The sequence below is a fragment of the Alnus glutinosa genome, chromosome 11 (assembly GCF_958979055.1).
Source record: "Alnus glutinosa chromosome 11, dhAlnGlut1.1, whole genome shotgun sequence".
Lineage (NCBI taxonomy): Eukaryota > Viridiplantae > Streptophyta > Magnoliopsida > Fagales > Betulaceae > Alnus > Alnus glutinosa.
In genome coordinates, this window is record NC_084896.1 from 11,128,965 (window position 1) to 11,141,287 (window position 12,323).

At 41.0% G+C, this 12,323-nt stretch overlaps 1 protein-coding gene across 1 annotated transcript in view; it reads right to left on the minus strand.

The window, feature by feature from the left end:
• Window positions 1–4,037: 4,037 nt before the first annotated feature.
• Window positions 4,038–12,323, minus strand: part of LOC133882104 (RHOMBOID-like protein 10, chloroplastic) — a 30,275-nt gene continuing 21,989 nt past the window's right edge. Inside the window, exon 9 of the mRNA XM_062321207.1 lies at window positions 4,038–4,477. Coding sequence (XP_062177191.1) covers window positions 4,325–4,477 — 153 coding nt within the window. The 3' untranslated portion in view covers window positions 4,038–4,324. The remainder of the gene's footprint in view (window positions 4,478–12,323) is intronic.

A 12,323-nucleotide genomic window follows, 5' to 3' on the forward strand; every position in this document is an offset into this window, starting at 1 on the left:
TAATATGTTAATGTGTAACATTAAATACTAACTTATACACTATGTTACCATGTTAGAGAGTGTAACATTATATACTAGCATTATGTTAGTAATTAGGGGTGCAATTTCGGACTGGTTATAACCTTCCGGAAAATCGTAACGGGGCACAAACCGGCTCCGAGTAATCGGTTTGGTACCCGGTTATTTATAACCGGGTAACTGGGCACCTGGAGCCGGAGCCAATTATTCAATTCTTTGAAACCCAGGTATAATCGGGTAATTAACTCCAGGTGTAATAATATTATATATAATATAAAATTACACTTATACCCTTTACCCTAATATTTTTCTACATCTTTCTAGACTTTTCTTTTACTTTCCCTTTCGTTTTGTCTCTTTTCCTTTCAGTGACTTTTCTTCTCTTCAGACGATGCTGCTGCTACATCTAGGTTTGGTCTCTTTGCTGCTGAAAACACTTGTGGACAGCGAAAGAAGCGTATGCGAGAAGGCAATGGGTGCTCTTGACGGGATATACAACGGAGAAAAGAGAAGAGAAAAGGCCTGGAGGTTCTTGAATCTTGCGATTTGCAAAGAAACTTGCGCCTTCATGTTTGCTTCTAATCTCTATCTCTTTGCCCACAAACATCTACCCAAAAGTAAGGAAGACTTATCCCGTTCTACTATATCTCTGTCTTGTTTCAACATTTGGTGGAAAATAGAGAAAAAGAGAGAAGGCAAGAACACCTTAAGGTGAATTTCTCAATTATTAGAGTCTGAATTTATCTGCCTTATGGTTCTTGTTCAGTTTGTCAGATTTAAGCACATGAGATATCTTGTCTAGATGGGTTTGAATATGTTTTGTGGAGCTAGTTTTGGTTAATTTTGTTCTTGGGTGCGGATGTAACATCTGATTCTCGATCTTTATTCCTTCCTTTCATTTTGTTCATTCTTTCTTCCATTGTTGCACAGTCTCTGGATGTAATGGATCTGGTTTTCTTATATATATATTCTGATTTTCTTTCATTGAGAAAATTTTCCTGTTTTTTTTTTTTCATCAACGAGGTTTTATTATTATTCTTTTTTTCAAGTAACCAGTTCGGATAACCGGTTTCACCAGGGGTAACTGGGTAACCTCCGGTTAACTAGGGTACCCAATTTCGAAGCCAGTTACTGATTTTCAATAACCGGAGACTCCGGAATCGATTCCTAGTTATCGGCCAATAACTGAGAACCGGCTCCGAGTTTACATCCCTATTAGTAATTAACTTATATTAACACGTGTTGATATGCATAATTCATAAATAACATATTATACACACACATATATATACACTAACATTAACCTAATAACCTATGATGATATTAATATGTTAGTTAAGTGTTGTTATTATTTTAGTTTAAGTGTAATTAATAAAATTTAGGCGAATTATGTATAATATATCATTTATGGACTTATGTCATTTATGGTTAAGTATAATAAAGTGTAATTTCTATATATATATATATATATATATATATATATATATATATATATATATATATATATATATAAAAAGATTTAAATAATTTGACTATTGTAAACGGTGCGTATTGATTTCCTGCAAACTTTGAGAGACAAAAGCCACAAAACACTGCGTTTTGGCAAACTATTTTGCGGACGAAGGAGTAAATCAGCAAAAGTTACGCATAGTTCCAAAAAAAATCAGTAAAAGTTACATTAAATGGCAATTTTTTTTTTGAAATTAGTGAAAGACCGTTTTTTATTTTATTTTATTATTATTAAATTTAAAGCAGATATGATTACAGCTATAGAGCATTATTTATATAGAAAATGTTTAAGGAGTGGATAAAACCAAAAGAGATAAAAAGAGTTAGACTCTTTCTCTTTCTCCCACAGCTTCTCTCTCTAAGTAAGAAAGTTTATTCTTCTCTTTTGATCTCCCTTGCGGGGGAGGCCTTAAGCCTCCCTCCCGGTTGTTTTTCTTCCTCTTAGCCTTGTAGGGCTAAGGAGCTTTTGTTTTTTTCCCTGATTTTTTCAGTGGAAGCTAGAGCCCCTCAACCATTAGGGTTGTGTGGTGTTTTGTTTTCCCGGCTTAAATCCTGTAATTATTTGTGTCCTTTTTAGTCCTTTTGGACTATGAAGGTTTTGGTTTTGTTATTTTTCTTTGGATTATGGCAGGGAAACACCCAATGAGGTGCCGGAGGAGAAGTGGTGCTCCATTGTGTCATCGGTAGCGGTCCTGGCCGGTTCTAGCGAAACAAGCATGTAGTGAGGACCAGATCTGTGAAACTCCACTGCCTTTTGTTCGACACGCGTCTCTCACCTTGGGTCGCGGAAGTCTTCTGGGTTAGCTGCTGGTTGCTACGGCCGATTCGATGGTCTGTGTTCGGCGTGTAGTCTTCATGCACCAGGTTTTTCTTGTCTTTATGGGAGGCGCATGAGGGCCACGCTATGCTCCCTTTCGTCGTGGTTCGGTGGCGTCCAGTGGTTTTGGTGGCTAACTTGTTGGTAGGGTGTCTTCTCTGTTTGTAGCTCTGGTTGGGTGTTTTCTTGTTTGTTAATGTATTGTTTGAGCTTTCTTACTCAGCTTGAAGTTCACACCCTAAGGGTGTTGTTCTGTGTAAACTTTTAGAGGTGATTTATATCTGTTGATGGGAGATTAATGAAAGTTTCACTTTTGTTTCAAAAAAATAAAAAATAAAAAGAGTGGCTAAACGCACGTTCCTTCGTCTGATTCAACGACTAGGATTAAATCATTATATATGCAACTTTAATCTACTCAAGACCGTTGCATCGAGTTAGGAGAAGCATGGAGATTTGAGCCACCCCACAACTTGCTTTATTCCCCCTAGGCCTAATTTTTCCACTTACAGAAGCTATGCTTTTTTATTTCTCCTCCTCTACACATTTCTAAGCTTCTCGCTCACCGAGCCTTCATCTTCTTTCTCTTATTTTCTCCTGAGTGCATTCTTGGTCACTGCATGGCGTGGTGGCCGTGTGGGGATACTTCTAGGGGCGACATCGTCGACATGTCAACTGTGTATTTTACTCGAGTTGAGCGAGCCGAGTATTCAACAAGGCACTCAACTCAACTAATAGGCAAGCTCGAGCTTCCACAAGATTTTTTCCTTGGCGAGCCGAGCCAGAGTTTAGATACTCAACTCAAGCTCAGCTCGAGCTCGAGTAAAGTTTGAATGAATTGGTCTTGAACATATCCAACTTGCTCAAGCTCAGCTCGTTTACACTCCTGATACGGTGGTAGAAGGGGGTGCAATGGTACAAATGGTAATTCTTTTGTTATTTTTCTACTAATTAATAAATACAAAAGGTAATTTTTGGTTTTTAATGGTCAAAATAAGGCATTTTTTAAACACTTAAGTAAACTTTGATTTTCCATCAAACATAACGGTCAAAATTGACAAATGTGGCTAAATAATAACAGATTGATAGTTTAAAGGGCAAAATCTTGACACTGGTCAGTTCGTGGTGCTTCATAAAAATTGGTTGTTAGTTGAGAGGGCTAAATAATATTTAACCCATAAATTCTAATGGGCCACAAATATAGTATATATAAGAGTAGGCAGTTAGCCTAACCTTAAAACCGCCCCGCCCTAGGCGGTTAGCGATTTTTTAACAACCGCCTATAAAAGCAGTTATGCGGTTAGCGGTTAATAATCGCCAGCTTGTACCCCCATAACTGAAGCTCTTCTTGACACTAGCTATTCTTCCACTCATTTTACCGTTGCACCTCCTTCTACCACCGTATTCCTCCACTAGAAACACGAGATTTTTATATCTTAATATTACCTTAGATTAACTAATCCAAGAGGATTTGTTAATCCAAATAGACCCTGACCAATATAAGCATCATGTCCACCACATGGAATAGGCTGTGCCATGTAAGTATCAGAAGATCTTCTCAGACAAGGCAAACCTGAGCATCATATGTACAATCTTCACATAAAACAGGCACTCCCAAGTCTCTCCTATTATGATTCCCTTTTAAGGGAAAAACAGACTCCTTGGACACTGATTGTAATTGAAGTCAGAATGTGCATACAAAATAACTATCTCAAACAGCATAATCATTAGCTCAATCCCTTTTTAAAACAGATTTCACAATATTTTATTCTTCAGTAATACATGACCTTTGGAAAAAACCAACTATAATCAGATAATACAAATGGCTAAACACACACATACACAGACACGTGTGTGCTTAATATATTTATCCAGGTAGGTGGGAACAAATTGAAGCAATCTCTCATTGTAGATAAAGAATAAGCATTCTTTCACTGTACAATAATTTTGCACATTGCTGATTGTTCTCATTCTAAGCACTCATTAGAATCGCTTGGGTTCCCTTTTTCTCTTGATGATAGAGAATATTGGCGCCCTGTCAGCAAAAACTCTTCGACCATCACTTGACTTGGACTCGTACTTCCATGCAGGTCCGAGAAGCCATGATGCAGCAACTCCACCCACCAAGCCTCCTAACTGAAGTTTAAAACGTTGTATCAACATAGTAATAATAGATCAAATTAGAAGGTTGTCTACTAAGGATCTGTCCATCTGAGATAGATATACAAGGATTAAATCGCAAAAATTTCAATTCAAGTCACCATCTCAATCCAGAATATATAGTATATCAACTAAAGTTTCAGTGGAGTTTTTTTTACCTTCATTTCAAATCATCACTGACCAAAATTAATGCACAAACTTCATTTTGCAGACGAGAGATCCCACATGAACCATGTAAGAGTGCACCATCAAATTCATCAATGAAGCGATAAGCACCCTTAGGGCTGTAAATGAACAGCGCCATTTGCGAACAGGCTCGGGTTCAGTTCATTTATTAAACGAATAGAGTTTGAACAAAAATTTAGGTTTGTTTATTAAACGAGCCGAACTCGAATAGGCTCAGCTCAACTCGTATAACTTCATTTTTATTATTTTTAACTTTGTAATGAGACAATGTTAAGTATTTAAAAAGATGAAAATGACTTCTCATAATGTAACAGATATAACTTGAATTATTGTAATTGCGAGTCTTGATATAGATATGTGTGTTTTTGTGTATATGAGTGGGTTTATGTGTGTTTATATATATGTGTGTGTGCGTGTGTGTGTGTGTGATGAATGTATATACAAACTATAAGATAAACATATAAACTTGTTCACTCAAATAATAAATCTTAACAATAATTAAATAACTAATAATTAGTATGAATTAAAGAAAAAGAAAAGAAACTGAACAATCACGACATTTACCTTATATATAGAACGAATAAATTAACTGAATAGCTTGTTCGAAAAAAAATATATGAACATATTATTTAGTTCAGGTGTTAAGCACGAGCTCGGCTTGTATTACAAAAAAAAATTACACAAACTAAGCTTGAACATTCAATACTCGACTCTCGGCTCGATTACAACCCTAATCACCCTATTAGAATGACAGATAGCTAGCTAGGTTCATGTTTGTGTGAATTGGGATTGTTGTATTGTAAGAAGGAAAACAATGGAATTGAATTACTTCTCCACTTAGGGTAGGAGGACAACACAAACAATTTGTCTGACAAAAGTTCTCAATGATCCTAAGAGACCTAATTGACCTAATTTATAGAAGGATCACCTGATCCTTATTCAACTACTTATTTAAAAACTAGGGGATGACATGGATTAACAATACAATCATAATTGAAATTAATAGATAGCAAATAACAACCAACTATTAAAGGGCAAGATTAAGATCACTAGTCCTTATCCTGTGGCGTCTTCCCTTCCTTCAGTTCTAGTATTTTGGGTTGGGCCTCCTAGTTCTACGGCTTCTACCTTGTCCTCAAGGTTGAGTTCTGGAAATTATTTGATGTAGGATTTTGACCTCTTCCCGTGTAGCATCTTCGAGTGGCGGGTTTTTCTAGTGAACTAGTGCTTTAGTGCCATACTTATCTCCCCGTTTAACCCACCAGTAGTCTTGTGTCAAAAGTGGTTCGAGACACAGAGTGTGGTTGTTGGAGAAAGGAAGTAGGTTTGGTGTGACCTTGCTGGCATCCCCAATTTCTTCTCAAGTACAGATACATGTAATACATGATGAACCTAGGCTTACTCTGAAAGAGTCAATGGGTACGCCACTGCCCCTATTTCTTCAAGGATTTGGGAAGGCCCAAAAAATCTATTGACAAATTTTTGGTAGGCTCGATGGAAGATGCTTCTATGACGGCATGGGTGCAGCTACAGGTAGACCCAATTGCCAACCTTCAGCTTGCATTCTCGTCGACCCTTGGCTACATATTGTTTCATGCAATTGTTAGCCATCTGCAAATTATGTTTCAGTTGCCTCAACAGCTCATCTCTATCTCATAGCTCATGGTCCACTTCATCTACCATTGATGCACCTGCCAGATAATTGACGAATTGGGGATGGTCAGCATAGAGTGCATGAAATGGAGTAGTACCTGTTGACCGATGAAATGTGGTGTTGTACCAGTATTCTGCCCAGGGCAGAAACTGTTCCCACTTCTTGGGATGTTGGCTTGTGAGACACCAAAGGTATTGCTCCAAACTCCTGATTATGACCTCGGTTTGGCCATCCGATTGAGGGTGGTAGGCAGTGTTGCCCTATAACTTAAAGAACTCACACCAAAAAGTACTGAGGGATATAGGATCTCTGTCACTCACCATTAATTTTGGGATCCCATGCAATCAGACCACATTGACAATGAACAGCTCCCCCACTTTCTTCACGGAATATGGATGGGCCACTACAGTGAATTACACATATTTGGTCAATCTATCAACAGCCACCATGATTGAATTCTTCCTTGCCGAGTTTGGTAGTCCGTCGATGAAATCTAAGGAAATCACTTTCCATACTGACGGTACTGGTAATGGTTGCAGCAAGCCAGTTGGCAACCGTGAGCCCCTCTTGTTCCATTGGCAGATGTTGCACTCCGCTACATAATATCTGACATCCTCATCGCCTCTCAACAGAGCGACTGGGCTAGGTGTTTGTAGGTGTGGAGAACTCCAAAATGTCCCCCAATCTTGGAGTCATGGAACTCCTGCGAGAGCTTGGCCTTGAGAAGAGAGAACAGTGGCACCACCATGTGGCCCATGAAGAACAGCAGTTTGTCACGCTCCTGGAGGTATCCAGCCCGTAGGTCGAGTTTGGTGAAATATTTGGACCCATGTAATTCATCTAACATGTCATCAACGGTTGCTATAGGAGAACGATCCTTGATCGTCATCGCATTTAAAACCCTACAGTTTGTGCAAAAATGCCAGGCTCCATCTTTTTTCTTGACTAACAAAATGGGTAAGGAAAATGGACTGGTGATGGGCCTGAGTCTAAGTAGCTAACATCTTATAGACTCGTTTCTCAATCTCATTTTTTTTTTTTCAGAGAACAACTTTTATAGGGACTTGGCACAAACCAAGTCCTTTGTGCCCTCCATTGAGAGGATGACACATCAGCATGCAACAACAAAAGTGAGTGTCGTAAAAACACAAGATCTTTACCTTTTTCTATCACTCATCAACAAAAATTCCCTATTTCTCGCAGGCCAGTGGTATGGTGTTGGGCTCCTTCAATACTAGCTGAAAATCTTGAAGCACCCGCAGGATACACGCATGAATAGGTTGGGCCGGTCTCACCTTCACAGCAAATATCTTGCCCCCTCCGTTTATTTCTTGGCCCATCATAGCATTGCTAATGACCTGTCCAGTCCCAATGGGTTGAGCCACAATCTCATAGGCCCAGTCGCCCCACCTAAACTCCATCGACATTCTTCCCGAATCGCAGATTACCGGCTGCAATTTCTCCAACCATTGAATCCCCAACACAATATCGCCGTTCAACAGAAGGGAGAATAGAGTCACCATCAACTCGAGTCCTTGAATTGACAATCGGAGCCAATCATACTTATCGCGGCATACCAACCATTCATCGTTGGCCACTGTGACCCACGTTGATGGCGGTAACCGGCAGTTCCAGCAATTGAGCAATCCCCTTGTTGATGAAGTTGTGTGTTGAACCACTATCGATGAGGACCATGACCCTTTTGCAACCAATTCAAGCCTCGACCCTCATGTTGCGTGGTCCTAAATACTCTATTGTCTAGAATCTTCTCATTTGGACTTCGCTTCAATTAAAAACACACGATTCACATGGTATTTGTGGCCTGGCATGAATTTGTTGTTGCAATTGAAGCAAAGACCTTTTTCACGCTGCTTCCGCAATTCCTCCCATGAGAGTTTTTTAATAGGTGGTAGAGAGGCAGTTGATTGAACAATGGGGAACCCACCCTATTTCTCCCACTAGATTAACCTTCGATGTCAATTTTGTGACCTCTGGCCGTGAGTTTCTTCTCGATTTGTTCAGCCTATCATCACGCATCCTTGCCAACTCAATTGTATCTTGCACTGTTCGTGGCTGTTAAAGACATATCTAGCCCTCAGCTAGATAAACGATCACAATATAGAGATAAACCTAAATCTACATGTTCTCAAGATAATGATAAGTCTAATGATAAGATTAGTCGTTCAAGTTCAAATACTAGATAACGTAGTTTAGATTTACTATACAAGTGTAACACTTTAGATCAGAACTCTTAAGTCTTTTCTCTCATCACAATTGTAATCTCCTAGTTCTATGTAACTACTTTCTCTATATATACAAGAGCCTTAACCAGTATTTGGTAAGGCAGCACAAAGCAAACACATTAGTCTCTATATTTTATATGGTATCAAAGCCACAACAGTGACTCACGTCTTTTTTTTTTTTTCATTCCTCCCTTTTTTCGATCATGTCTACCTCAACCGCACCCGAATCCAATCCACCCCCTGTTATCATCTCAACCCACTGTCAAACTCCTCCGTTGGTAACCTTCACCAACTTCAACCCTACCAAACTCACCAGCACCAACTATCCAGTCTAGTTGCCTCATATTGTTCAACACCTCAAAGGCGGCAACATCTTTGGATACGTTGATGGTTCCACACCATGCCCGTGTGACGTCCACCAAAGATGGTGTCTCAACTACATCTCCCAATCCGTCTCCCACTGTGACGTCCACCAAAGATGGCGTCTCAACTACATCTCCCAATCTGGTTTTCCTCCACTGGAGCATGCAAGATCAACTGCTGCTTTCCGCTATTAATTCAACTCTTTCCGAAAAGATGTTGACTCATGTCACCCAAGGTGCCACATCCCGTGATGTGTGGACCACCTTGGAGATTCTTTTCACGTCTCAGACGAAGGCGCGCACCATGTAGGTGCACTATCAACTGGCGACCCTCAAGAAAGGCTCCTCATCCATCGCTGATTATTACCACACATTCCAAACGTTGTGTGATGCACTAGCCATCGTTGGCCAACCTCTCAATGGTTTTGAGAAGGAGTCCTTCCTCCTGGCAGGCCTAGGATCTGCTTTGATCCCTTTGTCACCTCTGTTACAACCAGAGCCGACCCTCTCTCTGTGGATGAGATCTATGGCCATCTACTTTTCCATGAGATGCGCTTAGAACAACATCAAGCCTCTCTTGATCTCTCTATTGCCGGTGCTAATTTCGCCACCTGAGGTAACTCATCTCAGCACTCATCCCGTGGCATGTGTGGTGCTCGTGGACACCACTCCTCTGGCCGCAGCTTCTCATCTGAAACATCCCGGCCCTTTTGTGGCAAGGGTCGAGGCTCCTCTAGCTGTCGTTTCTCCTCCAGCAACTCCCACTGACCGTTGTGTCAGGTTTGCAACTGCTATGGTCATGTTGCTCTGGACTGCTACAACCAGTTCAATGAAGCTTACTCTAGTGAATAGACCCCTCAAGCCCAGGCTTATCTCTCTGCCCCCTCCACCAGCAACTCTGATCAGAACTGGTGCCCTGATTCGAGAGCCACTCACCATCTGACATCTGATTGGACCAACCTGAACATCAAGGCAGAAGACTACATGGGCTCGGATCAAATCCTCATAGGTAACGGTAAGGGGCTCTCAATCAATCATATTGGTACCACTTGTCTGTTCACTCCTAATTCTCAAATTGATCTCCTTGATATTCTGCATGTTCCTCACATTTCTAAGAATCTCATCTCTGTTCACAAGTTCACTACATACACTAATATCTTTTTTGAATTTCATCCTTCCTATTTTCTCTTAAAGGACCGTCGCACGGGGAAACTCCTTCTCCACGGGCCGAATAAACATGGGCTTTATCATTTTTTCCCTTCTGCAAATAAGCCTCCTCACTATGCCATGGTGGGTGAGCGCGCCTCTACTTTTCAATGGCACTCAGAGCTAGGCCATCCAACCTTAAAGATCGTTCGTCGTGTCCTATCTAGCTTTAAGCTTCCAGTTGCTGCTCCCAAAGACTCTTGTTTGTACTGCATGTCTCGGTGCCAAGAGCAAGCAACTTCCTTTTGCTGCTTCTTCCGGAACTGCCACCTGTTCTCTTGCTCTAATCTACACTGATGTATGGGGACCAGCCCCAATTACCTCTAGGTCTGGTGCCAAATACTATGTGTCTTTTCTTGATGCTTATAGCAAATACACTTGGCTTTATCCTATTTCGTTAAAAAGTGATGTTAGTTCAGTTTTCTTAAAATTCAAGTCATATGTGGAACGTTTCTTTAACACCAACATAAAAGCAATTCAATCCGACTGGGGTGGTGAGTATCGCCCTGTCAACCAACTCCTCCAGCAGCTTGGTATTCTACATCGTATATCATGCCCACACACTCACCAACAGAATGGTGCAATCGAACGGAAACATCGACACATCGTCGAAACCGGTCTAGCTCTCATGCATATTTACCATTAACCTTTTGGGATGATGCTTTCCCCACTGCATGCTACCTCATCAATCGCATGCCAACCACAATTCTCAAAAATCAATCCCCATTTGAAGTCCTATTCAAACGCAGTCCAAATTATAACTTCTTACGTACCTTTGGATGCCTTTGTTGGCCTAATCTCCGTCCCTATAATACCAACAAACTCCAACCACGTTCGGTCCCATGTATATTCTTAGGTTACAGCACTCTCCACAAAGGCTACAAATGCCTTCATTTACCCACAAATCACCTATATATCTCACGGGATGTTGTTTTTACTGAATCCCAATTTCCATATCCCTCTGACTCCTCACCAACAGAATCTCCTTCTCCAATTTCCAGGCAGCCATTCTCCCTGCCTCTTCTTTCCTCTCCATTGGTTCCACCAATCCCACAACCAATCACTGAGTCTTCCTCTCCCGCTTCCTCTTCCTCTCTACTGTCAGCTCCCTTGCAATCTCCCACTTCGGTATCTGTCACCTCTGCTGAGTCCTCTCTTCCTGATATGTCTGCAACTCCCTCTCCACCTTCAAACCCGCTGGGATCAGTTCATCCCATGGTCACTCGTGCAAAAAACATCTCCAAAACTCGAGAATTTACAGATGGCAGAGTTCGGTATCCAATTCCAAGAGCCCTTCTTGTTGAGCCCTCATCATTTGCAACTGAGCCCACTTGTCACTCATCGGCTGTGTAAACTGGAGAGCTGCCATGAACATTGAGTTTGATGCACTTCTGTAGAACCGCACTTGGACACATGTTCCACCTGACTTGGCCACAAACATCATAGGCTGCAAATGGGTCTTTCGGCTGAAAAGAAAACCCGATGGAACTATTGATTAGTACAAAGCATGGCTTGTCGCTAAGGGATTTCATCAACAACCTGAAATCGACTATGGTGAAACCTACAATCCAGTGATCAAACCTACTATGGTTCGCATTGTTCTCTCTATTGCTCTTTCTAATGGATGCCCTATACATCAGATCGACATACAAAATGTGTTTCTGCATGGCGACATTTCAAAGGTGGTCTACATGTCTCAACCCCCTGGCTTTGCTCACCCTCAGTTTCCCACACACATTTGTAAACTCCAAAAGACATTATATGGTCTTAAACAAGCACCAAGGGCTTGGTTTTCCAGACTTAGTGGCAAGCTACTGACACTCGGATTCAGAGGATCACAATCGGACACGTCTCTATTCATCTACAAATCGGCTACATACACTATCCTAGTGTTGATTTATGTAGAAGATATCTTGATCACATCCTCTAGCCCCTCTGCAGTCCGTAATCTCTTGGACACATTAAAACTAGATTTTGCTGTCAAGGACCTTGGCCTCATCAATTATTTTCTGGGTATTGAAGTCCTTCCCAGCTCCGGTGGCTTTTTGCTTTCTCAGCATCTATACATCTTGGACATCCTCAGCAGAACAAAAATGCTAGAAGCAAAACCGATCAATTGTCCTATGGCATCTTCCACCCACTTGTCTGCTTGTGAAGGTGATTTATTTTCT